At 42.5% G+C, this 27,259-nt stretch overlaps 1 protein-coding gene across 1 annotated transcript in view; it reads left to right on the top strand.

Annotated features, from left to right (window-relative positions):
* The window catches only part of myo1d (myosin 1D), a gene marked incomplete at its 3' end in the record, with an annotated part of 28,322 nt that extends 2,132 nt beyond the window's left edge, over positions 1–26,190 (top strand). The window contains exons 2-11 of the mRNA XM_071522860.1: positions 18,035–18,243; positions 19,043–19,136; positions 20,624–20,789; positions 21,174–21,227; positions 22,154–22,249; positions 23,398–23,514; positions 23,907–24,110; positions 25,148–25,293; positions 25,579–25,693; positions 26,020–26,190. Of these exons, the coding sequence (XP_071378961.1) occupies positions 18,035–18,243; positions 19,043–19,136; positions 20,624–20,789; positions 21,174–21,227; positions 22,154–22,249; positions 23,398–23,514; positions 23,907–24,110; positions 25,148–25,293; positions 25,579–25,693; positions 26,020–26,190 (1,372 nt within the window). The remainder of the gene's footprint in view (positions 1–18,034; positions 18,244–19,042; positions 19,137–20,623; positions 20,790–21,173; positions 21,228–22,153; positions 22,250–23,397; positions 23,515–23,906; positions 24,111–25,147; positions 25,294–25,578; positions 25,694–26,019) is intronic.
* Between the last annotated feature and the right edge of the window lie 1,069 nt (positions 26,191–27,259).

The following is a 27,259-nucleotide window of genomic DNA, read 5'->3' as shown; positions in this document are numbered from 1 at the left end:
TTTGAGTTGAGATGTTTTTAATCTGTGTTTGGAAATGTAAAACATTCTGTTATGGTGTGCATGTATAAACATATACACAGTTTGAAGAGGCTCATAATGATCATCATAATATATCACAATAGAAAGGCGAGTTGTATATGAGAAATTATTACGAGTATCAGGGCAAATTGTGCTTCTGTCAACCCATCCTGAAACAGGAAAACAATACTGTAAAGTCAGCTGTTAGGAGTTTGAATCCTGAGTTATCATATCTATTAGTGCTTTGTCTAGTGTTATTCTTGTACTTCACAATATTAAACAGTCTCTGGATATTCATCACTGTGCACATTTTAGAGATAAATTGGTGTGGAGCACCTTTCACAAACAGTTTCAAAGTTTTCCTTCCAGTTTTCCTGGTAGGGAAAGTGAGTGATGCTTTCCCCTTCCTAAACGAAGGCTGCATTGCCCTTGAGCAAAGCTTAACCCCCAGCTGCTCCAGAGGAGCTGCTCAGTGATCAGCAGTAGATGACTTGGTTTTAGTGGGCAACTCTGCGGTGTACATCTGTGTAACTGTATGAGTGTGAAGCAGGGTGGTGCTGAAAAAAAGTGCAAGTGCTCAGCTAATCTTCCCTGGGTAAATGAAGGTTGAAACATATTTCATCATGGACATGACAGCGTTGATGAACAGTATTTTTATAGCCTTAGCTCTTAAATGTGATAAGCTGTGGTGTGTACAGTAGCCTTGGCAGCCAAGCAAGAGGACCTGAGAGCACCAGGCTTCGTTTTCCCGGCTCTCCCCCTTTTTCTGTCTGTTTGTTTTCCCTCCAGCTGGACAGCTCGGTCCGGAGATGGCGTGTGCAGATTGTTATTTGCAGAGGGTGTGACCAGCCAGGAGCACTTCCTCTTTACTCCTTTCCCCTCAGTCTCCGTGTGTGTTTCCGTGTGTGTGTGCATGCATCCACGCACACATGCACGCCTGAGTGTGTCCATGTCTTCAGCAGTCAAGCAGGAGTAGGAGTAGGAGTGGAACCACTTGAGGAAGGGATACTGAGGACATGAGGCGACTAATGGCCTCTTTGTGTCCTGGTATAGTTACCAACAGAAGTACGGTTGGTACACATCTCCACATCTCTCCTGGGCGCCTTTCACCCGGTACGTGGGAACCGAGCCTCGGAGTTAACTGCCTGCCATGTTGCATTGGTAATCAAGTCCCCCAGTGACTGCATGTGAAGAGTAATTTGGAGAAGATTGTTCGTTTCCCCTCCATTTAGCCAGACTCGCTTGTCCAAGTTGACATTTACTTTGTTTGACTTGAGGTTGAACAGTCTGGCCTGTTGGAGAGTGTTGTTCCACAGAGCCTCCCTAAATAGAACACAGCAGATGCCCAGTCTTTTTGTGGAGACGTTTGGTAGGAAAACAGTCAGGCGACATTCTTGTAGAGGTCTTGGGAATTCTGCCTGAATTGACCAGTCAGCAGATAAGGCTTCTTTGATCAAACTTGTGTGGCGCAGCCCATTGGGCCACAGATTCTCAAGTGAGTACAGAGGCTGTCCAATAATTGGAAGGTCACAGGTTCAGTCCCCCAAACAGCCAGTGTGTGTTTATGTCCAATGGAAAACCAATTGATATGGCTTTACGTTTGACTCCTGGCAGGAGGATAATGGGTTAGAGTGAGGGGAATTACAGTGTCACAAGTTTCCATTTTCATACTACAATCCCTCTATGTCCAGAAACTCTCTAAACTCACTCTAAATTGATATTTTATTGAGTCCAATAGGGAGATAGTGTTTTTGCTTGCCCCCTCCACAGGAAGGTTAGAGGGATTCAGTGACTTGCTCAAGGACACTTCAGCAGGGTGGATGCTTGAACCCAGGTCCTCTGGTTCAGCAGTGGTCTCCCTCCTCATTATGCCACCCTGCTGCCCTCTACTCCCACCCTGTCTAAATACAGATAAAATACAGACAAAAGAAGGTAAGGCTGCTTGAAGCCAGGAAGCTTTTCCAAACTTACAATAGTGAGTAAAGGTCCTCTGCATAAGTCTGACTATCCTGCAAGCTTATCTATACATGTACATATGTATACGACTTGTCTTTGTAGCCCACTAGCCTGGCACAATGTTATCGCTGCTAAGTGCTTGTCTTTATAAGGCAGTGTTGTTTTGTCTGTCCCTTGGAGTCCAGGAAAGGTTTCTGGCAACCCGCCATGTGTTTCCAAAACAATTATGGCAGCATTTTTTAAATTCTTCTTCCAAATGGGTGTCTGATATTCAGATGAAATAGCTAACAAGCAGTACACCATGTAAGCTGCTAGGCTTGTTTTGCTGACAGTGATGCCCCAGTCTTTTTTGTTTTATCCATTTTTGTGCAGATGAATGAAAAACAGTTGAGAGGGACTTGACAGGCTCTCAGCCTACCAGACCTGGGTCAAAAAGTATTTTCAAATAATTCTTAGCATTTGTTTTAACCTGGTTGGAGTACATGAAGGGTGGAGCTTATCACATAGCACAACACAATGAGTGCCAGAATATTTGAACTATTTGCAAGTCAGCTTCGTATCTGACACTATCTGAATCGCTCTGATGTGGTAAGCCCCAACATCTGGTCCGACATATTAAACCAGAGGCTAAGATTTATTTGTAACTACTGTTTACCCAAGACTGCAGCTTGCTTGCATTTTTCTCGTTGGTTAGAGATGGTTAGCATGCTAAATGATATTACGAGATTCAACTAATCATTACAACAATGGAATATTGTGCGAAATTGATTCTCAAAACTCCTGTTTGTCTGACAGAGTGTGAGTTGCTCCAAGTGATTTGACCTTTGAACCCATCTATGGGGAGTTAGACAAGATTTGAACCGGAAGGCTCCAATAATATGGAGGAGGGTAAGGAAGCAGGAAAGCTGGCCTCCTCTTCCCATTGGCATTTCCTTGCCTTTGGTCCTCACATTTCATTATTTCCTGTGGCTCCTGTTCCAGCTTAGCTGGGAATCTTATGTGCAGACAGGCTAAATCGTGGTGATGCTATTCTTAGTAAGCATACGCACATGTTCATAGAATTACACAATTCACAATTCTGTCTTTCCAAATTGAAGTTGTGACTCTGTTTCCGGTGTGTCTTGGATTTGACCATAAAAGTACAAATTACTTTCATCTGCTGTCAAAGGAACAATGGCTCTCCTGTTTCAAGTGTGTAAATGCTTATTTATTGCTGTAATTGCAGATAGCCTGGAAGAGGTGTGGTGCAGAACACAGCAACCCGACTCTCTCCCTCTGTCTTTTCCCCTGCAGAATAAATACAGGGATCAAAGTACCCTTGTGGCTCAGGTGGAAAAACCCACGCCAGTGAAAGAAACCCAAGGTCAAGGGTCACGCTTTGTATTTCCTCTTCCCGTGAGACATGGTCCAGTAAATAATTGCCTGTATCGCTTTTAATTTACAGCACAGGTGATACTGAAGAGTTTTTATGAACCAGACAGTGATTGCTTATGTCGTTGTAGCCCCCTTTTTATTCATGCTTCATTGGAATTAATGCACTGGAGATTTTTTGCCCAGCGTCTTTTCCTGTTCGCTTTTTTATGCCTAAGTTTGTCCTTCTATGATAAAACAAAGTCCATGTGCAGAACACACAGTCCTGACAGATGGCTCTGAACCCTGCAGCAAAGATGAAAGTGGACGATAACACGCCACAGACTTCTCTAAGAATATTTAATCCCAACCCGCCTATTAAAGTTTTTTTTCCTCTTAGCGGTGGTCAGTAACTGGAAGAGAAATATTTATAGATCAACTCAGATAGAGACTGTTCTCCTGTTTTGCTTTCTTCTTCTCATTTTGCCCAATAGCTCTTTCTCCTGCCAAGACTAGCAGGGAGGGAGAGCAGATGTTAATTATACTGATAGGCTTAAAGGTATCTGATGCAGATGATAGACCCATAGGAAGCAATGTGCTGATAAAGGTAATTTAATAAAATGTCTGTTTTTTGCATGTAGTAGTCAAAATTCATGCTACTCTTTTTGTAAGGAAACTTTCTCCACCCTGTGGCCTTAAGTGTTGCTTCAGTGCCTCAGGCTTGGCTTCAGCCTGGCGCAAGCCTGCAGCCTTGCCAGGAGATTTCTTCCTAATGATGAGGAAAGTCTCCCCAGGAACGGTCGACTCATAGATGGCTTTTTGAGAAACGCCTCGTAGGCCCTCTCTCCCGCTCTCCTGCTCTCCAGCAATGAAAAGTCCAGTCTCGCCACAAGAATTTCCATACAACCCTCTGTAATCTGAAACACATTACCATCCTTACATAAACAGGGGCTGTGCTTGTGGAGCTTTATTCCCTCCTAAAATAAGTTCACCAGCTCTCACAGACGTCTCATTTGTGGACTGCCTGCGTTGGCAGGCGGGGTCGGCAGCAGGCCGTTCAGCACAAGTTTACTCTCCTCCCAAAGCCTGTTTCTCTCCGTCTCTCTTGCTCTTTTTCAGCGTCTTTCGGTCATACTTTCTTTCTTGCTGTTTTATCTGACCAGTATCTAAATCTTTAACCATTTACACTATTCCCTTTGTTACTTTTATACTGTGTGTCTACAGTATATTGCAGCATTTTGTAGTAAGAATGAAATGTGTGGTTTGCTAGTGCAGAGGTCTGAGGTGGCTTCTGTAATTCTCTCTCTCTCTCTCTGCTGTCTCTCTCTCTGTCTCTCTCTCTCTCTCTCTCTGCTGTCTCTCTCTCTCTCTCTCTCTCTCTCTCTCTCTCTCTCTCTCTCTCTCTCTCTTCTCTCTCTCTCTCTCTCTTTCTCTCTCTCTTTCTCTCTATGAGAAAAACATTCATTCATCATTCAAGTATAATCTTGCAGTAGCCTACACTGAAAAACACTGACTCTGGACAGAATCATTTCCAGCCTTGCCATTGGAACTGGTCTTGATAGAGGTTTGATGTTGTTAGGCTTCCCATTAAAGCCGTCTGGCTCATGATTTAACAAGCATCCTCATCCTCTGTCTGCAACATTACCTTCAGACACAACCTCCCAGAAGGCCTGTTCTCTCACTTACAGACATGAGACATGATGCATTCATGCGAGACTCTTATCTACTATCTGAGCCTCATTTACTGAATTAATGAGGGTGCTTAGTTTTTCTGGAATCAGCTTGCGTGGCATGTGCGGGAATCCCAAATGATGCGTGTGAGTCAGATGGCTAATGTACAGTATGTGTGTTTGTGGGTATGTGCATGTTGGTGTTTTCTTTGTGTGTGTGTGTGTGTGTGTGTGTGTGTGTGTGTGTCAGGCTGTGATGTCATTCTCCGGTTCCCTCTGTGTTGTATTGTTCTCTTGTCCACCTGTTGGAGCTGTGCCCTGAGGCTCGGTGGGGGTAGAACGGCTTACTCACTTTCACAGCCAGGGCCTCACATCACTTCACAGCCTCTGTGTGAGACACACACACACACACACACACACACACACACACACACACATACACACACACACACACACACACACACACACGCACACATACATACACACCAACACAACTCCTGCCACTAGTCCCTATCACTGTGCTGGATTATTCACTGCCACCTTTCATATATTCACATTATTTTCTCTTTTACGATCTTGAGAGTCTGTGCCCTTTACAATAAATGATCCCATTTTAACTATGCCCATCCTTTTCTCCCGCTCCCCTCCCATCCTCATGCTGTTCCTCTTTGTCCATCTGTCTGTTTTTGTGCTCTTCCCTGCCCTCCTTTTAGCCCTGACCGAAATCAGAGTGCTTTCCTGAAATAGCATGTTGAGTAATGTCTGGTTCCCTTGGATAGCCTCCTCTCTCTTTTTTAAGGTCTCTTTTTCTGCCATCACCCAGTCATCCCATTTATTAACTGAGCCCACTGTGACTTTACATCAGCCACTGCTGGCCAGTGTGTTAAAGTGCAAACGGGTTCTGCATCAGGCCAGCAGCCAGGTCCAAAATCCCCTACCCCCCCCCTCCCTTTCTCCCGCTTTCACCAGTAGGCCCTGCTATTGAATTTGGGAAATTTAATCTGAATGAAATGCTCCTTTCTTCTTATTTTCCAACTATGTGTTACAGTTACAGCTCAGGTTTTGGGGGCGGTTGAGTGGTGGTGTGTGTGTGATGGTAGCTCTGATCTCAGCCAGACAATAAAAGAGGGCCTGGGCTCAGAAGAATAACTGTCAGCCATCCAATCCTTAGCCAGGCTATTTACACCTGGCTCCCATTTCCCTAAGTATTCAGACCTTCCAGCCCCATGGGAACAGACTGTAGTGTGGATGGGAGGAACACATGCTATGTTAATGCTCAAGCATGGCATGACAACTTGGAGTGATGTCTGCCTTATTGCATTGTCTTTGTGTATATGTGTTGCACTGTTGCTACACTGTTGCTCCACCCCCAGAGGGATTTTTGGGGGAAATCCTGCAGCATTAATGCAGAATATTTGCAGGTGGTGGAGGAATGGGGAGACTTCCACAATGTTTGCTGTTGTAGGCTAATGCTTAAGCATGATATTCCTGCTCATTGCTATGATTACTGAGATATTGCATTACTCCCTTTGTGTGTTTGTGTGGTGAGGAGGAGTAACATGGAGCTGTGTACTGAGGTAGTAGGAGTTGCCTAGATGGACAATGCTGACAATGCCCTCCTCTTTCTGTCTCTGTCTCTCTCTCTCTCTCTCTCTCTCTCTCTCTGACTCACCCCTCTGGGTGTGTCTGTATCATGTCCTGCACATCCTCATGTGTCCAATCATTGTGATGATAGATTAGAGGTCTGTTGTAGTCTCTCTCTCTCTAGCTCTCATTTGATCATTTCTGTTTCATTCACCAGCAGACAGACATGCCGTCATAAGAGGGGGAAACACAGGACTTTGTTAATGTGTTTGAACCATAGCCACAGATAAGACAGTAGAGGATTTAGCCAAAACTGTGTCATCAGGACAAATATTCAGGTTGCCGTCATTGTCATGTCATAAATTCTGACATGATTTATGGGAACATAAATCTGAACATAAAAATGTGAAATGGGACCCATGAAAAATATTTAATATAAGTACACAATATACTGTAGGTCATTCCATCCCTAGGGTGCAACACTTTTTTAAATTGATGAAAATCTTGTTTTGGAGCGAAACACTTCAAAAGCACAGTTTATGATTTTAGACCTTGGGTGTGAACATTGCACTCTGTCTGCCAAAGTCTTGTATAATCTTTGTCTCTGGTCCAACCCTGATGCGGGCCAGCTGCGCTCCAGTAGAAGTGAAACTACCTCTACTGTCTTTAGTAGAAGATTGATTCGTCTGTAGGCCAAGGGGGTGGGTGGGAGTGTTAAGTGTTGAAGGGTCGCGTCTCCTACAGACAGTCTGGGAGCTGCTGTTTAGCACTAAGCAGGCTTTACAAAGCAGCGGAAAATCCCCTAATGCAGAGCCCAGATGTCTGATGGCTGCAGACTGTGAAGGAGGCCTGTGTCACACTGTGTGTAAGAGAGTAGAGTAGAATAGAGTGCAGTAAGGTGGGGTTTTGACTTGGGGTCGGGACCCCAAATAAAAGATTTACTGATATTGGTTAGATGATGCAGGGTGATGCTAAATTGACTCAGTTTAGGACCCTGGCTGAAAAAGCCCAACTATAAAGTAGAGCAGAGTAGATAATTAATAGCCAATAAGGGGCAATATGTCTCATAGACAATTGAGAAAAAGACAGCTACATCATACAATACACAATGACATAGCTTATGTGATTTAATTTACATGACACACACATGGTTTATGTCATTGTATCAAAAATAAATAGTAAAAGATAGTACTGATTATATGGTTTTCCCAGTAGTTGCAATAGTTACAGTTCAACAGTATTGAATCAGCCCACATTTATCAACTACTGTATAGACTAATAGATGGTTACTGTCCATTCCCTTGCCACTGCAGCAATGATATGATATGATGTCTGAGGTATTTAATAACCACCTCAGAGAGGGCATAATGATATATCAGTTTTGCCTGTCAGGCCACAATAAATGATATGATTATGGGGATTGTCAGTGATCCTAGATCAGTGTTGTTGTTTTCCTCTGGGCCCATTCAGAGCCTAATTCTATAGATTATAGCTCCTAAACTCTCCTTAGTTTTCTTCGCTGTCTGTGACCATGACCCCTTTTGACCTCTTGACCTCTTGACCTTTTTCTAGAATAGAGGGCGAAGAGTATTTCAATTACTCTCCAGACAGGACAGTCAAAACAAATGAAACAATTGTGAAAGAATTGTGACAGCATGGTATGAGCCAGCTTTGAACCTATTTAATCATATAGTCTTCATAGAAAGAGTTTTAATGCATGCCCAGCATGCAACAGTGAATTATTGCTGCTAAATCTGTCATGTGCTCTACATCAACACTTGAGAAAGAATAGACTCCAGCCATTGCAGTGCTGATGTAGGCAAGATGAATGATGGCAGTGGCTGCCTGACACTCTAGTTTTTCAGAGACGAGGTGGTCTCTATCATGCAGCCATGGAGTTAAGCTCTAAACCATACTGCTGTCACTCTAAACAAGAACAGTGATGGCAATAAACTCAGCCTTGGAGATAAAAGTGGAACGGCCACAGATTATCTCTGACCCTTCATAATTCCTAGAATGAGTCACACAGATAATGACGACAACACGTGTCAACTTGGCTCAGGCCAAAATAGGACACAGTACAGTATACCAATGTAGGACACGATACAGACACGCTCCCGGGTATCAGATTCCTCTGGCACAGATTAAAACAGTCTTTCAATCTAACAAGAAGGCTTCAACTATTATGATATAATGTTCACATAAAACTAAACATACAGGTTTATCCAAGTCTGGAAGAATCTCGGACATGAGAATGGCAAATCTACCTGACCCTCCAAATGCATTTTAGGACAAATTTGCACCTGCTTGAACTGAAATTTACTAGCACAATCTAATAAGGTGATAAAATTTCGCTCTCCAGATCCGAAAATGCTTTTCATTTTGAATTGCTAGGAGTATGTGCCTATATATCTTTTGCTGTGGCTCATATTGGATCTTGCTAGAAGATAGTGATTTTGTGACAGGCTGTTATTTGAGTGTCGAGTAGAGATAGACACTTGTCTGAAATGTCATTACGCCAGTGTGTCCAGCCAAATGGTTGGACGCTAAAGGGCAATGTCACATTCTCAAACATGCGTCATTATTATAGTCACATTCGGCTCTCTATTCTTTTCTGAAGTTTTTTTTTTTAGTTTGGTGAGAAAAAGTCATAAATTGCTCGCTCTCCTCCCAAGTTAACCACTGACAAAATGACCATAAAAAGACCCGCCCAAACAAGATTGGAGACAGCGGTTGTGCTTAGTTTTGCTCTGTAATTCACATCTGAAGGGAGTGTGTCTGTGTGTGGGTGTGTGCGTATGTGTATACATGCATTTGTGTATCAGTGTGTGTGTGGCATTGGGGTTCCTCTGGTATTTTTGGGGCAGATGACGTTACTTGGTAGACAAATGGACAAAACATTGGTCAGTGGTCTAACTCAAATGTAGCTGTTCTCTCCTGTTTGTATAAGAATGAGCTTTTGAAATACTGACATCAAGTGATGTAGCGGTGAAGTCACTTCTTGACAACTTTACACAGTTGTTTGTTTGTGTATGTGTGAGTGAGCTATGGTGAAAGGTATATATAATAGCTACTTGCAATTAATGCTCTCTCTTTCCCCCTGTCTTTCACTTCCAGTGTTGATTACACCCCCTGCCCTGTCTCTTTTCTCTTTCTCCTCTCTGTCTCCCTTCTCCGTATCTCTCTCCCTCTGTCCTTTTCCTGGCAGCTTTAGGGAGGGGTCCTGTTGGAATGAGATCAAGGCAGTGGGTCAGACCAGTTAGACACATTTCCCCTCACAGCTGGACAGAGGGGAAGATGGAGAGAGAAAAGTAAAGGGAGGGGGGAAAAAAGAAGAAGGCGAGGTAGAGAGAGTTGCACTATTAAATCTACTACCTAAACTTTTTCATGTACCATAAACCCTCCCTTCCAGCTTTACTAGCACACTTTTACTACCAGATACCCACACCCACATCTCAGCCTTTCTTTAACCTCTGGTTTCTATGGGCAAGGACCCAAGTGGGTCACTGTTACTGGTGGGTAAGGACAAGAACAGTAATCTGCAACATTTTCAGGTAAATATATGTCAGGTTTGCCACAACACATTAATGATTGAACTTGTACCCAGTTCATGAAAAATTTTATATTTGCTGCTCTAAATAGTCCCATAGGTCTTTCTTGGGAATAATCCACTGCTGCACATGAAGTGGTGAGTTTTATGTTTCCATCAGCAGCAACAGTAGTTGTTTTGGATAAATAGAAGAACTGGGTAGTTAGCATGAGCAGCGATAGCCACCATGGCTGAAAAGACAAAGAAAACAATGTCACCTCTAGAAACTCAAACTGCATTAACAGAAAATTCAAGGAAAAAGACGTAGTAGAAGTATTGACCAAAGTATTTGATTATGAAGCGATCACTGGGAAGTGCAGTGCAAAAACACCACAGCAATGAGTGCTTAGCCCCAAACATGTTGCCAAAATTGAAAATCAAAACACGGATCTTGCGGCTTACCACTTTAATTGACCTAGGTACTGAGGGTGAACATTTAAATCTGATTTGGTTCCTGATCTGAAACGGTGTTAGAACCGCTGCACTATTCTCTAATCTCCTCTCTGTGTGTCATTCAAATCCCCCTAAATGAGAGTGGAACAGATGGAAGAGTCAACCCCCTGTGTCATTGACACGCTCTGACTGATTGGTTTCTCTTCTCTTCTCTCCTCTCCTTTCCTCTCCTGTCCTCTCTATTTGAGCCCATTCCCCATGGAGAGATGATGGAAATAGACATGAATCATAGATCTATTTATAAACCCAAGGGTGGGGGAAAACACCAGGGCACCTCTGGGTCTTTCACTGTTTAGACACTGTCTGTATTGTTCCAAACTGTGTGGCTTCACAAAGAAGCACAATGATGTTGGATGGTCTGGGTTTACAATGATGCGGTTTCCTTGTCCAGCATTTGGTGTTTTGGCATTGCTTGTATCATAGCATGTATGGGGTTATTGAGTGGGGAAATCCACAATGAAAACCACAATGCCAAAATGACACTCCCAATATAATATTTGCATAAATATCCCCTTACCTATTTGCAAATGAAGTAATAGTTCTGTCTTTATCTCATTATTCAACTCTACTGTATTACAGACCAGGGCAAAATGGTTCTCAAATGCATTTCTACAGTTTGAAAACAGGAGCTAGTCATTCAGCTCATCTTACAACTAAGTTCTCTGTAATAGAGTTGAAAAAGTCAGTCAAACTCAATTCCTCCCCATATAAGCCTCTACCCTATTGCCTTATTCATCAGTGTGTTTTGAATTAGCTCCAGTGGTGACTGGCCGTCACTTTGACAGGCAGAGGTCTCATGGGTTCAAGACTGAGCTGTATTTATTGCTACTGTATGACTGCATGAATGACACCTAACCTTTTGCGGCTGTTCAGATATCAGTCAAATTAGGCATTCACCTAAATTGAGTCAGTTTGAACCAGCAAACCTCCAACAACAAGATGGCCTTCCTAACCAACCTGCAACCTGCAACTTTCTGTTACTTAGGTGGCAGGGTGGTGTGGAGCGACAGATCATGCCATAAACAAAATGGTACAGGTTCAAATCCTGGAACAGCCAATCATCTGTCCTTGAGAAAGACACTGAATCCCAACCTGTAAGTCACTCCTGATAAGAGAATCAGCTTAATGCCTAATCTGTAAAATGCTTCTTCTCATGTCAGATGGCAGATCTCGACCCCTTCTTCCCATACATAATCTCAGACTCAGCTGACATCTCAGAGACAGATACACCCCTCCCATCTTGTAAGGCATTGTGACATTCCCCCCAGAAGCCATGGTACACGTGCGTTAAGTGGGCAGCTCGCTGTGTCGGCCCATGTAGGGGAGAAGGAGGGCCAGGCTCAGACAAAGACCCCCGATTGACGTCTGAACAATGGAGCGGGCACACAGCAGCCTCCTGACTGTGAGGGGAGGGAGGGCACAATGCGTCTTTCTCTAGCACCAGAGGGTTAAGAAGCAGCAGGTTGGTCTATCAGTGCCACCGCCACTGAGAGAAGTGATGCCAGCCAGCCTGCTTATTTTGCATTAGCTTGCAAGGTGTGCCCAACATGACAGATGGTTCACATAATGTTTTCATGTTCATGTTTTCTTTTTGGATTTGCTGTCATATACTCAACCTGGTTAAAAATTTAATTCATGCACATTGTTGAGAATGTACTTTGTAAAAGGAGCAGGGATGCAACTTAAGGACTTGGAACACTAACTTGGCAAAGCTATTTGGCTGCTATCTTAATCCTTCAATCCTTCATTAATCGCTGTTTAAATTCTGGCAAGTTAGGATGATTTTCCCCTTGTTCACTCTAACAAATACTGGCCACCAGCTATCAGACTAGGCAAGGCAAGGCAAGGCAAACTTTATTTATATAGCACATTTCATACACAAGGCAAATACATTGTGTTTCACATAAAACAGAAAAAATACATACACAGACCACAACTATTTAAAATAACATTAAAAAAGAAAGAAAAGAAAGAAAGATAGAAATAGAGATAAAATAGGTAAAACACACATAAAAGAAATAAAAGAAATAAATAAAGATAATAACACCTGTTACATCTACATACAGATGATTTAGCAGAAGGCCACAGAGAAAAGGAATGTTTTGAGCCAACTTTTAAAAGAGCTGACAGTGGGAGCACATCTCAGTTCTTCTGGAAGTTTATTCCAGTAATTTGGAGCATAATTACTAAAAGCAGCATCACCTGATTTAGGTTTCACCCTGGGAACAACTAACAGACCGGTCCCAGATGACCTCAGAGGTCTGGGTGGCTCATATCCTAAGAGCAGGTCAGATCAGGTCAGGTCTGGGCCAGAGAGGCCAACCCAATTTTCTAGTCTATCTAATAATATTGTGTGATCAACAGTGCCAAATGCAGCACTAAGATCCAGAAGTACAAGGATAGAAAGCTTGCCTGAATCTGTCTTCATATGAAGATCATTCACAACTCTAATAAGGGCTGTCTCCGTACTATGACGAGGTCTAAATCCTGATTGGAAATGGTCAAAGTGAGTATTTGAAATTAAATAGTTGTTAAACTGGTTGAAGACAATTTTTTCCAGGATCTTACTAATAAAAGGGAGATTGGAAATAGGTCTGTAATTACTTATCACAGAGGCATCCAGGCAACTCTTCTTTAACAGAGGCTTAATAACAGCAGTTTTCAAAGCATTTGGGAAAACACCAGACAAAAGAGAGTTGTTAAAAATTTGCAATAGCTCATTCGCCAAACAGCTAAAGACATTTTTAAAAAAGCTTGTGGGCAGAGGGTCAAGGCAGCAGGTGGACGAGCTGTTGTATAGTGTTCTCAAGTGTTGAGTAGCCAATAGCAGAAACAATTTGCCATATTACTTAACATTATTTATGCGTGAAGGAAATGGAGGCACCTTCCTGTTAGACATGGAAGCACTGAATTGATGCTGGGGGATTTATCAGTCTATAAACAGTAGTAAAAAGTGTACGTGCATTGTTTGTATTTTCACTAATGATCTTGGCAAAAAAGGATTGTCTGGCATTTCTCAATTCTATGTTGTAGTTTTGAAGCTCCTCTTTGTAGATATCATAGTGAACCTGGAGTTTTGTTTTTGCCATTTACGTTCAGCCTTTCGGCATTCTCTTTTCTGTTGTTTTACAGACATAGCATTTCTCCAGGGTGCTTTTTGCTTACCAGAGATTTTCACCTTAACTGGTGCAATGTCATCAATGGCATTCCTAGTTTGACAATTAAAATTTTCAACAAGGTCATTAATATAATGCGCAGTGGGCATTTGTGACATAGATATGGCGTTCATAAAAGCTGCAGCAGTATTATCATTGATGTAGCGTTTTTTAACAATTTTTTGCTTAGCTTGTAGTTCCAGATTTATGGACACATCAAAGAAAATACAGAAATGATCAGATATGGCAACATCAATAGTAGCAGTTTTAGTTATATTGAGACTCCTACTGATAATCAAGTCCAAGGTATGCCCCCGATTGTGGGTGGGCCCCGACACACACTGAGACAGACCAAAAGCCTCTAGCATACTAGTCAGCTCTCTAGCATGGTTATCATTTGGATTATCAACGTGAATATTGAAGTCACCCGATATAGCCAGACAATCAAAATCGGTGGAGATTTTGGACAGTACTTCACCAAATTCGTCAAAGAAATTGTTGGACTGTTTAGGTGGTCTATATACAATCAGAAATAAAACTTGAAGAGTACATTTCAAAATAAAAGCAAGGTATTCAAAAGATGTAAAATCCACAAATGACACCTGTTTGCACTGAAACACATCAGAGAAAACACCTCCCCCTCTCCTGTCAGCTCTAAAAACATCTAAAAAATTAAAATTGGGTGGTGCAGATTCAATAAGAATAGCCATTCTGCCATTTTTGTCTAACTAGGTTTCAGTTAAAAACATAAAAACATAAAATCAACTTTGTAAGTATTAATTAGGTCATTGATCAAAAGAGACTTATTAGCCAGAGACCTAACATTAAGCAAGCCAAACGTTATGTTTTTTTGGGCTAGTTTTAGATCATTGGTTACAGGCCCTGAGGCAGGATGTCTGCAATTGTCAAGTTGTTTCACACTTATCAAATTTTGCAGCATGGAGAGGGTACGTCTTGCTTATTAACTGCTAGTCAAAACAGGAATGGAGAAAGTTACATAAAAACTCTTGGTGGTGGTTGTGATCCAGCAATACATGTATTGGGTCCCAGCTTTATATGGGAAATTTCATGAATACCAGCTACATTGTAGCGGGGACCCCAAGGCCATCAGCTGTTTGATTCTCCGGTGTTGATATCAGCAACGCTGGTGTGACACAGTGCGCTTGGCGCCTCCAGGATGGATGAAGGTTGAGGGGGGCAGGGAGGGGGAGGACGTCTTGGTCTTGGAGTTGAAGAGGGAGGGCATGGGCGAGGGGGACGAGGGGGGAGAATTGAAGAGTGGGGCTTTGGGGGTGGTGGAGCCTGAGGGCTGACTAGAATGGTGCGGGGAAGGGGTCGAGGGGTGAGTTTAAGTCTGGCATTCACCAGTTCTTCCATCTTCTCTGTGAATCCTAACAGAGGGGAGGCGGGGGAGAGGGAGGGGGAGGGTGAGGGTGAGGGTGATCTGGAGGAACAGAGAGCTCCAAGCTGAGGCTGGGTCAGGGACTGGGGCTGCGGTGAGAGTGACTGGTCATCTATGGGTTGCTGTTGAAGTTGGGACTGAAGTGTGTCAGAGTTGAGTGCATCTGGGAGGGGGGCAGATGGGTGCTGAAGGGAGCAGAGGAGATTGTCCGTTAGTGGTTTCACTCCAGACCTGTTTAGATGGCGGCCATCTGCTCTGAAAAGGTCTCTACACCCCCAGAACAGGTTAACAATAAAACAAAGTTATCAATGAAGTTCAGTCCTTTTAAATTGCAGGTTTTGGACAGCCATGTGTTCTAGTCTAGACTAGTATGATTTCCCTCCATGAATAGAAGTTATCCCATCCTGTCTAAGGCACATAAGCGTCCCATGTCTGTGTCACCCATTGGTGCCCGCTGGAGCATGGCGTGACATATGAACACTCACACACAAGGCTGAACACACAAGGATGAGCTCATCCTTGCATGTGCTGTTTTGTTAAGTAATAAGCATAGTGGATGCAGTTGTGGTAGAGATTTGTTGTTTCTACTCACTGTACAAATAACCTGTTGTATAGTGTATGTGACCATTGTACTGTGGTTTGCTAGGGTTACTCACTATTCACTCACTCACACCCTCATCTTTATTCTTTATCTGACTCTCTCTCACATGCACACCATGGATGTATGGTACACACACACATACACACTCCCCCTCTCAATTAGCTATTTACCAAGGCCTACCAAGGCCTACCCTGCCCTTTCACTGTTTGTCTGTGGGTGTGGAGAAATGACCATACATCATTATTCAAGTTTTATTGCCATGTGACGGTAAACCCAACCGTCCCTGAGCCAACACTGTGGTTTCTGTAAATGGTTTCCCTCAACTGTCAATTTCATCTAATCTAATGTCTAATTATACCATGCATTATATTATTATTATTACCCAAATGCATTACCTCAATTCTCTCTGAAAGATCATTTCACAGGTTAGAGAAGATTAGTAGGATTAGAAAGGCCAAGGCCCACATCCATTTAAAATTTCAAGGTCTCAGGGCATAATGATAGTTGACAAAGATGTGACAGGGTTAGTTTTTCATGGGCAGCTGTCGACAGCCTCATCCTTAATGTTTTGGTAGAGTCTCCTCCACCCCAGGTTGAGGCCCAAGGCCCTGTGGGCTGACACATGGTTTATTTTCATTGCACCAACATCGGAGCATAGAGAACTGTGCAGCTATCTTTCCTCAGTTTTTTATTTGTACTTTTACGAGCGAGTCAGCACCTCATAAACCTCTCATTGATGTGTCTGCAGATGTGTGTGTCCTGAGTGTTACTATCGTCTACACTAAGCCAGACCTTTGGAGCATAGTGCCACTAGAGTTCAGGGGTCAATCCCAGAGACTGAAAGAAACGATAGCTCAGTATCAGGTATTTGAACAAATACAAGTGCTTGATTGAGCTTATCTCGTAAATGCTGCTTCCATTTTTTTTTTGGACTGTTCACACGCCAGATGTGAAAATCCGAGCTCTCAATCACAAATAATTCACATAGGCCTATTCAGAACCGTTTTGGAATAATATGCCTTTGGCCAAGCCAGGGCAGCAGCAGCGGTTTGGCAGCTGTGAAGAAAGAGACCATTCTTCTGTGAAGAGAAACGGGGATCCTGGTCCTCTGTGGAGAGGAAGGAAGTCAGGCAGGCAGCCTGGGGCAGAGAGAGACATGGAGAGAGAGAGATGTAGGGATAGACACAGAGGGAGAGAGAGAGAGGGTACATGTTTGTGTGTGTAAGGGAGAGAGGGAGAAAACAAGAGACAAAGTGTTTGTGTGAGAGAGAGACACGGACAGACAGAGATAGACAGTGTGTTTCTGAGAGACAGAGAAGGTGAGAGTGAGAGAAAGCGTGACAGAGTGTGTGAGAGAAAGCAAGAGACACTGTGTGTGTGAAAGAGTGACATTGAGAGAGGGAGACTGTGTGTGAGGCAGAGACTTGGAGAGGGACCTGTTTTGGGTCAGGAGGCCTTCAGAGGGGTTTCCAGTACCATGGCAGAAACGCTACCACCCATTACTCATACCTTCTTGGGGAGAAACGGATCTGATACAGACATGTGTCATGAGCGTACACACACACACACCCACACACACACACACACACACACACACACATTGGACCAGACCGATGCCCATGAAAGGCACCAGTGTTGACACGGTCCAAATACTGAGGAGAGGAGCTGAAGTGGGATGTAACCCTGGATGCATTAATTGTGTCCCATAGTGACCGCTTTGTTTCAAAATTGTGCAACTCTGGACAGATGGGCAGTGTGGATTAGATGCCATAATGTTTGTCATATTTACATGACAGGAATTGAGCTGGCACTCTTATCCAGAACAGATATATAGCTTGTCATAAAGTACAATCAGGGGTTGTGATGAAAATGGAAACATTCCTTCGTTATCAAAACATGTGCTCACTTTGCTTTTTTCTGAGTACAAATTAACATTTTATGCTGGTTAGTATTTACTTTATGCTTGCAAATCAAGTACATTTTCATAGTTTACCATTTCCTGCATGTCGAATGTCCCTGAATGATCCACAGAATATTGCTTTGCATCCAGGCACACATACACCTGCAATTTTGGGGTTTGTGAGAGCTTCCAAGTGCTTTAAAGACTACAGTACTTTTTTTTTTAGTGATAAATAAAGATTGGTGCCCTCAAAAGACACAGACTTTGTTTTTTTTATTTGTTTAATCTGTCTTGATAACGTAATTTAGTTTGACTGATCGTAGTCCTTAATGCCCATTTTGTTTGTGTGTGTTCAGGTTTGAGAAGGGGAGGATCTACACCTACATTGGAGAGGTGGTGGTGTCGGTCAACCCTTACCGTGCCATGAACATCTACGGCCGTGACACCATAGAGCAATACAAGGGCCGCGAGCTGTATGAGAGGCCGCCCCACCTCTTCGCCATCGCTGACGCTGCCTACAAAGCCATGAAGAGGAGGAACAAAGACACTTGTATCGTCATCTCAGGTGACACGGGACGCCCCCCTGCATGAGCCAGACCAAAATACCCCACAGATGTTTTACTTTGACGTATAGTTTACATGTAACCACAAGTTTAATTGTGCTCATATTTTGTCTGTGCACCTTTTTTATTTTGATTGAATGAAAATATCCTGTTGTAATGTTATTCCAGCGTTTCACTCATACCCAGATGTTTTCTGTCTGGAGGGATGTGAGATTTGTAATTTTGGGGGAAAAGGCTTCTGGGGGAAAATTGATATAACCCCTATTCATTTGAAAATAAGCGAACCAATTTCACCTCCTCTTTTTCTAAGAAAACATTACAAGTGGCCACAAGCTGTGTGACAGCATGGAGAAACTATGTGGTTGATGAAGCACCACTCAGTGGTCAGAGGGGGAACTGAGCCCCTCTGAACCCTGATGACAATGTCAGAAATCCATACCAAGGCAGACAAATACTGCAGCACTTTAGTCAAAAGATAATTGGTGTGGTGAACTCAAGTATTTTGGTGTTGACAATGTAGTATGGATTTCAAATGAAAATGAATATGACACAGCAGAACAGGTGATTTGATTACAGATGTTGACCCACATTAGACCATCTTCAAACAATGACAAGAACTTCAACTCATTATCCCAATGTTTACAATTTTAACTGCATTTGGAAAATTTTCAAGTATTTTAACCACTTGAGGTTTGCATGTTTTAATCTGTGAGACAAGTAAACAGCCCCAAAATTAGAGTCATGAAAATATTTATTGTTGTTTTTAAATGCTCTCGTCCTTACACTGTGTTTTTGTTGCAGGGGAAAGTGGAGCAGGAAAGACAGAAGCCAGCAAGTATATAATGCAATATATTGCTGCTATCACCAATCCTAATCAGAGGGCTGAGGTCGAAAGGTCAGCTGCTCTTATTGTCACCATTATTTTCATGAACATGAAACTGTACACACTGTAGAGGTAGGGGTAACTGAAAGGGCAAATAGTTATAGACAGTGAGGGTTTTCTGTGTGTGTGATTTTTATATCATTCTGTGAATTGTATCTTTCCACCCGTGGTAGAAAATTCAGTGAAAATTTGGTCACAAAAATACACCATAGAAACTCTCAAAATCTGGCTCAAAATATTTTGCTCTTTTCCAAATCAGAAATTAAGTTTCCTGTCCTGAGAACCAAGCTCATATAAAACAGGACCCACAATACAGAAAGAACAACTTGTTTTGGTGCCTGACTCAGTTTAATAAATCCAGGTTTAGATGACTCATTCTTGAGTGGGAGTAATAGATTTAATATCAAACAATGCAGTGAACGTTTACTAATTTCCACATGGCAATGACTGCAGTATCAGGACTCACACAGAGCTGAAACAGGCACATACTGGAACAAACTCATTCACTTGTAGAGTATTATAGGTCACTGTTACTATCTTATCATAGCTGGTTAAAAGTAAACCGGTCATAATCCATGACCTAATACTACCAGTAGACAATGGCTCTTACATGCTAGTCAGATGTGGTTACAGGTCAGCCAGGTTTTAGTCAGTATCACTATGGTATGCTCTTGTTAGATAGAGCGGAAATTGCACCATAATATTACAGACTGGTTCTATTTCGGGAGTCACTCTTGCTTAGGAATGTGTTGAGTGTGATTAGATAAATATTGAATGAGAATGACTTGTGCTAACTGCAGAAAGTGAGAAAATGGCTTTGATGTAGGCGAAATGTAGGGCAGAGATAGATGTAGAGAGTTAGTGCGGGGAAAAGGGCTAAAGGTTCAACTTTACAGATTAAATGGTGGTAAAGTACAAAGTGCTGACGGTACATTTGACCATATAGAATGCACTGCCGCAGGAAATCACCCCATTACTGCCTACTGCCACTGTGAAGCCCTTATCTGCAAAGGTACACACACTCAACTGCACTACAAGTATTAGCACAGGAGAGGATGGAGTAGGGTACGATATGGTTTCATAAAATCTGGGAGTCATGGCCCAAAAAGAATGGTTTTATTTTGGGGGTGGCACCAGGGAAAAAATAAAATGGATCAGCAGCCTTGCAGCTTTTAGACATTTTCTATTTTCATTTTTTAATTCTAAAGACCATAATACCTTCCCTCAGGATGAAAAAACATTCTCAACAGACCATAGGTGTGACTTTTTGGCTCCTTGGCACATTTTCTTATCTTGTATAACAAACTGAGATGGCAGGAAGGATGAGAGGGATATGAAGCAAGGCTGTAGCAGACAGAATTTGATCTTAGTCCATTACAGGTATATGTGGATCCATAGATTTGGATCCACATACAGTATACCTTCATGATATAACTCACTGTTAACCTGGGTGCAGTAGTCAGCCACTTTACCCTTAATACCATCCTGCCTTCCCACAGGGTGAAAAACATGCTGCTGAAATCCAACTGTGTCCTGGAAGCCTTTGGGAACGCCAAGACCAACCGCAACGACAACTCCAGCCGATTTGGAAAATACATGGACATTAACTTTGACTTCAAGGGAGACCCCATCGGGGGCCACATCAACAACTACCTGCTGGAGAAGGTAGGGGGCAGCAGACTGACTCAGCTGGCAGCAGAGGTGAAGAGACAGGGCATTCATCACAAGAACCAGGCGATGGAGTACAACATCCAGACATGGCTTTTCTCACTCATTTAGTACAAGAAGCATTGACCAGACTGTTAAATTCTAACTGTATTCAAGTGTGTATTGTACCTGTATTATACCTCCAATCAAGTGGTTGTAATACAACCGTTGTATCCCAATATACCCAGAATACTGTGATGTCAAAAACTCCAACTTTCTTTTGCTCAGAGAGGTGGCCCAAAGACAGCTGCTAAATTATACTGTGCATGTGTGTATAATTGTGTCTACATGAGTTACTTTAAATTCCAATGCTGTCTTAAATGTTGTTTTTTTTTCCATCAGTCCAGGGTCATTTTCCAACAGGAAGGGGAGAGGAGTTTTCACTCGTTCTACCAGGTCAGTGTGTGCTTTTGTTTGTTTTGTTCATGAAGTGTGCAAACACCCCCAGACTGAACTTGCCAGTAGGAATATGAATCAATGTTCAGTACTTTTGAGTCATCAACAGAGCTTTTGTTCCAACACGTAGGAGTATAGCGGGTAGGAAAATGAGTTAACAATATGAACAATATTAGGTGGTCCACTCTTAGTGCAATGATTTGAACGATGATTTAAACAGTGATTCAAAGTTTGATCTTGATTTCTAACACAAGCATAATTTTTTCTCAGTTTTTGATGGTTCGATGGTACAAAGCTTGTAGGACTGAGTGAGAGCCAAACCTTCTCTATGATTGTGCCTCCACTGCATGCCAGTTTTTATATCTTTGGTGATCAAATATCCAGTGTTGCAACTTCGGCACCCAGCAACAATGCAGGCACAGATATTTTGGCTAGTTAGCAAGTAGCTGGCTGGCTATTGTCTGACAGACTATGGGACACTTGATTAACTACAGTATATATAGTATGATTTTGTTGACAACCAGAGGGAGAGTTTTTCAAAAGGTGTTGGTCAGATTTCCACAGTGCTGACAGTTATAATGACTTCGGTAACTTTATGTTATAAGGTCCTTAGTTAAATTATATTAATTTAATTGTATTATTAAATGCAATTCTCATTGCACTGGACCTTTTAAGAGCGGGGAGGTCGTCAAAATGTTTGCATTCCATAGATGGTAACGTGTGTGGGCATGCCGGTGGCTCAGGCTACAGTACAGTATGTACAGTATATATGATGCAAATTGTCATAAATTGCAATTATGAAATTTGACAGAAGCAACATGAATAGTGTGTACTATAAGAGCCTAACTGTCTAATAAAGAAAAGTACTGTAAAGCTGTATACAGTGTTAAAAGTAATATGTGGTTGTGTGGTTGTTCCTCCACCAGCTGCTCAGAGGAGGGCCTGAGTCCCTGCTACGCTCTCTTCACATCCAGAAGGACCCAACAGTCTACAACTACATCAAAGTGGGAGGCCAAGTCAAGGTAGTCTATAGCTCACAAATTCACTTACTTAAGGTTGTTCTGTGCTCAGATGTGAAGCCATATGCACAATTCATTCACAAAAAAAATAGTGAAATTGTTTATTGCAGTGGCATGAAAAGTCAAATCAAGCCTTAGGTTCTTATGAATGTCTGAAAGAGTGTCATTGTGACATTAAGTTTGTTTGCAGGGGGATAAACACAAGCAAGCACATGCTTTACAGATGTGTGTTGTTTGTTTGATTGTCACCTCACCACAGTTTACAACTGCCTGCTTTCTGTAACTAGTAACATAACACATATCACATTATTTGGGCCAAGCGTCTACAGTACAGCGTTGTGTAAGAAAATATCAGTAGGACGAAAACATGATTGTTTCAAAGATCACCATCTTTGAGTTACATAAGAGGGGTCCAGCTTTGGAGAGGTGGTTTAATCTCAGCCACTACATCCCCTGTCAAATTAAAGCATCTGCTGCTGCTGTGTGCTGCAGTCTCTGCATGGGAGCTTAATTAGTAGGAACCAAACCACTTTACAGCAACAAACAACGTGACATCATGGAACACAATGCAACCAAACAGCTGAGGTGGCGGTTTGTACATTGTGTGCCACAGCGGCTCCCGTTTTTATAGGCAGACGCCTCAGTTCAACCCCAGTCTGTTATTAAATAAACTGCGGGAATTTGATATTCCAGCTGTATGAATTGGAAAAGAAAGGGGGGAAGAAAGTGCGAGAAGTATGTTGTCAGTGTCTTGCAGAAACCTTGTAATTTTGTTCTTTTTTTTTTTAAATTACCAGCTGACGTCCTGAATTAGGAAAATGTTTCAAAAATCAGAAGCACTTTTGTCATTAAGTACAATAAATGTACAGGTGTTTGCCTTGGTGAAATTGGTGCAGAGACATATTAACAACTGACAGAGTCCATATACAATACACAGACAAGCACAGCAGGACCTCACATGCAGTGCAACATGCTGTGACAACATGCATGTTCTTCTGAATTTTTGAAAAGTTGATTGATCTAGTCAGTTTCCATCCTTCCCATTCAATAATTTTGTCATTTGTCATGTATTCTCACCCCCCTCTTTCTCTCTCTCTCTCTCTCTCTCTCTCTCTGTCTCTCTCTCTCTCTCTCTCTATCTGTCCCTCTAGTCTTGCATTAATGATGGTGCTGATTTCAAAGCCGTGGCCGATGCCATGAAAGTGATCGGTTTCACGGGGGACGAGATTCAGACTGTTTACAAGATCCTGGCCACCATCCTACATCTGGTAATACCCGATAATACCAACTCCCAGCTCTGTGCCAGTTGTGTCCCAATATGGGAATTCTATACAAGGATTGAATTAGTGCCATAACATCAAAGTGGACCAGTTGTCTTCGCCTGGGAAACTGTCCATGTACTGTGACTCTATGGATTTGAAACTTCACTCAGGCTCTGTTGGCGCATTGCAACTTGGTGTCTGTCCTCTCATCTGTCCGTCATATTTAGTCTGGAAATAATTAAAAGCATGCAGGGGATGAACTGCTCTCCTGATATCCTGGTGTCTCTTCCACATTTCAGCTACTCTTTCTCTCTCTCCCACCTCAAGTAATCTTGAAGAAACAAATCCCTCAGTATGCATTATCATCTATCAGCTATCTTTTCTGGCCTCCCTCCCAGGGAAACCTGACATTTGGAGTGGACGGTGACGTGATCTTGATAGAGAACTCCAAGGTGGTGTCTGTGATCGGAGACCTGCTGTCCACCAAGGAGGAGAACGTGGAGAAGGCCCTGCTGTACCGCACCGTGGCCACGGGGCGGGACGTCATCGACAAACAGCACACAGCTCAGGAGGCCAACTACGGACGGGACGCTCTCGCCAAGGTTATTGTTGTTTCATTCATTTACTTTATTTAATGTTCATGCTGTTCATTCACATCATTCAATTCAAGAATAGCCACTCCACTTTCACTGCAGTGGGCTTTGCAACGAAAAAGAAAAAACTTTTGGCCACTCGCAGACAGAGGGCTCGATGTTGTGACATTCTGCTTAGTACTTGGTGATATTTTTACTGGGATTCACACTGATTCACACAAGCATGAGTCACAATGTTGTGACTCCAGACAGATGGTGAAGACTTTGTAGGAAGCGATGTGTGTAGGCAGACAGTTTCAGGACTAGCTCAGTGAGTTGCGCACAAATGTGACTCACTGTTTTTCACCCTCAGCTACCCATCTGTACTTGTTAATTGTTTGTTTGCCACACTGTTGCTTCTGTGCCCTTGAGCAAGGCTCTTTAGCCTGACCAGCTGGTCAGTGTTCCCTGCTTTGAGGCTAAACTGGTTCCAATCTGTTATGCCTTCAATATGTATATGGAGTTTGGTAATGTTTCTTCGCAGCATCAATAGATACACAATGGTTTATCCAGTAGACACCGGTTTAAAAAAATATGGGTTGAGAGCCAAAATTGAAGGTGGACCCACTTCTGATGGGTCTCCACAAGGGTAGTGATATTTTTTCATCTCATTTCGTTTCATGATTGCTCCACTCTCTGACATCAGCCTTTCAGCATGGCTCATTACTCCAATATGACTGGTGCAGAGCTTCTATCTGCTCAAGTTTTGCACCAAGCTCATGCTCTTTCATCATCCAGGCCTCCACTGAACAGTGATTTCTTATGTCAATAGCACTGACCCGGTTAGAGAAATACATGAAATTTATTCGAAATCATCATTATACAGTACATCAAGATCAGGGGAAAAATGTTACCTTACATTCATTGCTCAATATTTCAAAAATAGCAAAAGTTTCAAGATGGCTAACAACTGCCATATCATCTCATAATGAGTTCTACTTTCATTTCAGCAATCATTTTGTAAGAGTCGTTTTTTTCTCAGTTGCTGGATATGTTGTCATCCTCAGGCCATGTATGAGCGTCTGTTCTGCTGGATCGTGGGCCGCATCAATGACATCATCGAGGTGAAAAACTACGATGCCAGAGTCCATGGGAAGAACACAGTCATTGGGGTGCTGGACATCTACGGCTTTGAGATTTTCCAGAACAACAGGTTAGGACTAGATTCTGCCACTACTGCCAGTCCTGGTTTCTATGCAATACCCTGTAGAGATTTTAGGTATATGTAGGATTAATATCAACAAATATGCATCTTCATATCAAATCTTTCATTCAGTGGCTGCATCCATTCACACATTCCCTTTTGTCTCCTTAGTTATTGTTTTATCCTTTCATTTTGTTGGTTGTAACAGAGCGAGGAGTGTAGCTGTCATTTTAGAAATATGAACATATTCATCCATTAACGCACATTCTGTGTCTCCCGTTTCTTGTACTGTAGCTTCGAGCAGTTCTGTATCAACTACTGTAATGAAAAGCTGCAGCAGCTGTTCATCCAGCTGGTGCTGAAGCAGGAACAGGAAGAGTACCAGAGAGAAGGCATCCCCTGGAAACATGTACGGAGCAAACGTTTTGTCCTACTCTGTTTACTGTCTTGTCTATATGAGTGGGGAACAATTTTACCCATTCATTTACATTTCCTATGCCATCCTTGGGGCCTATTCTTCATTTTTTCAATATATACAGTATGTTTTTATAGTTTTGGCAAATAGTTCAAATCAAATGATCTTCCATCACTTTACCCTTTTTAGATTCACAAGACTTTCAGAGGAGGACTTGTTTCATTAAAGATCCTCTTATCCATGTGTTTGTCAGAAATATAACCTGTTGTATACATGTGTTACCCCTAACTTTACTTTCCCCCGTTGTCCTATGTGATCAGATTGACTACTTCAACAACCAGATCATTGTGGACCTGGTGGAGCAGCAGCATAAGGGCATCTTCTCTGTGCTGGACGAAGCCTGTATGAATGTGGGCAAAGTCACTGATGAGGTTTTCCTACAGGGACTCAACGGCAAGCTGGCGAAGCACGTCCACTACACCAGCCGCAAGGTAAGACACACTAAACGAGTGTGTGTGAGTGTGTGTGTGTGGGATGGGGTGGGGATGCTATTGGGGGGATGGTGGCTCCCTTGTTCGCAATAGGCGTGTGATATGTGCTTATGCATGTAATGTAAGCTGTATTTAGGCTAAAATGTAAAGTACAGCATATTTAACTCTCCAGCATTCCACTTGTGAAGGTTGTGAGTGACGTTTGGTTTACTAATTTAGTCTGACTCTTTTCACCGTTCTGACTAGAACCAACTTCCATGGCTTCAGACAAGTCAGACAAACTGAGCTACTCAAATTCCTCCCCTTTAGCTGACTAATCTAGAGTCTAGAGGTGTTGTAGCTGCTCAGCAGTCTTTGGCACGCGCCATGTGTGGTGTCTTGGTGTACTTGTGATGTCGTGGGTTTGAATCTGACTTGTGACCTTTGTCACATGTTATACTCTCGCCCATGTTTACTGTCACTCTCCAATGAGTACACTAATAGTGGTTATGTTGAAGCAGAAATGCAATAACAACAATTATAATACTGAAGATTAACAGAATAGAACCTCAGTATCTCAATCCCAATTGAGTGCATACAGAATATATTTAACATACTATGGATCTGTACTCAGTCTGGATTACAGTGGGTTTTACCATGCAATATCTGGCATACTTTGCAAATATGATTACATAAATAAGCAACAATAACAACATAAAGTCCTAAACTAGAAAATCAAGCAGTGAATGAGACGTGCTGGTGGTAACCTGAGAACACCAGAGGGCAGGTTACACCATAAGTAACCATTAGCACCAGAGGAAGAGACTGAGCACAATCCTTTTAGTATTAATTATCAGCTCAATCTAGGAAGGCTTACATCCTAATTCACTCTAATGGTCTGTGTGCGGCTAGACTAATATAAGCCAATTTACTTTCTTCACATCTGAGCTTCCTGTTTGGGATCAGATGACTGAGATAGGAGTAGGGTGAAGTCACCCATCCACACTGATTTGGGGTCAGTGTCTCCAGTAATGCTTAAGATGTGCAAGGGGGTTGGGAAAGCTGATTTGAAGTCAGCGCTCAAGGAATA

Source organism: Centroberyx affinis, unplaced genomic scaffold (genome assembly GCF_046629955.1).
Source record: "Centroberyx affinis isolate AG114_WGS23_722 - 3 ecotype Tasmania unplaced genomic scaffold, CSIRO-AGI_Caff_v1 ptg001035l_1, whole genome shotgun sequence".
NCBI classification, from domain to species: Eukaryota; Metazoa; Chordata; class Actinopteri; order Beryciformes; family Berycidae; genus Centroberyx; species Centroberyx affinis.
The sequence above is the reverse complement of the archived record's forward strand: the minus strand, read 5'-3'. Positions and strand labels throughout refer to the sequence as shown.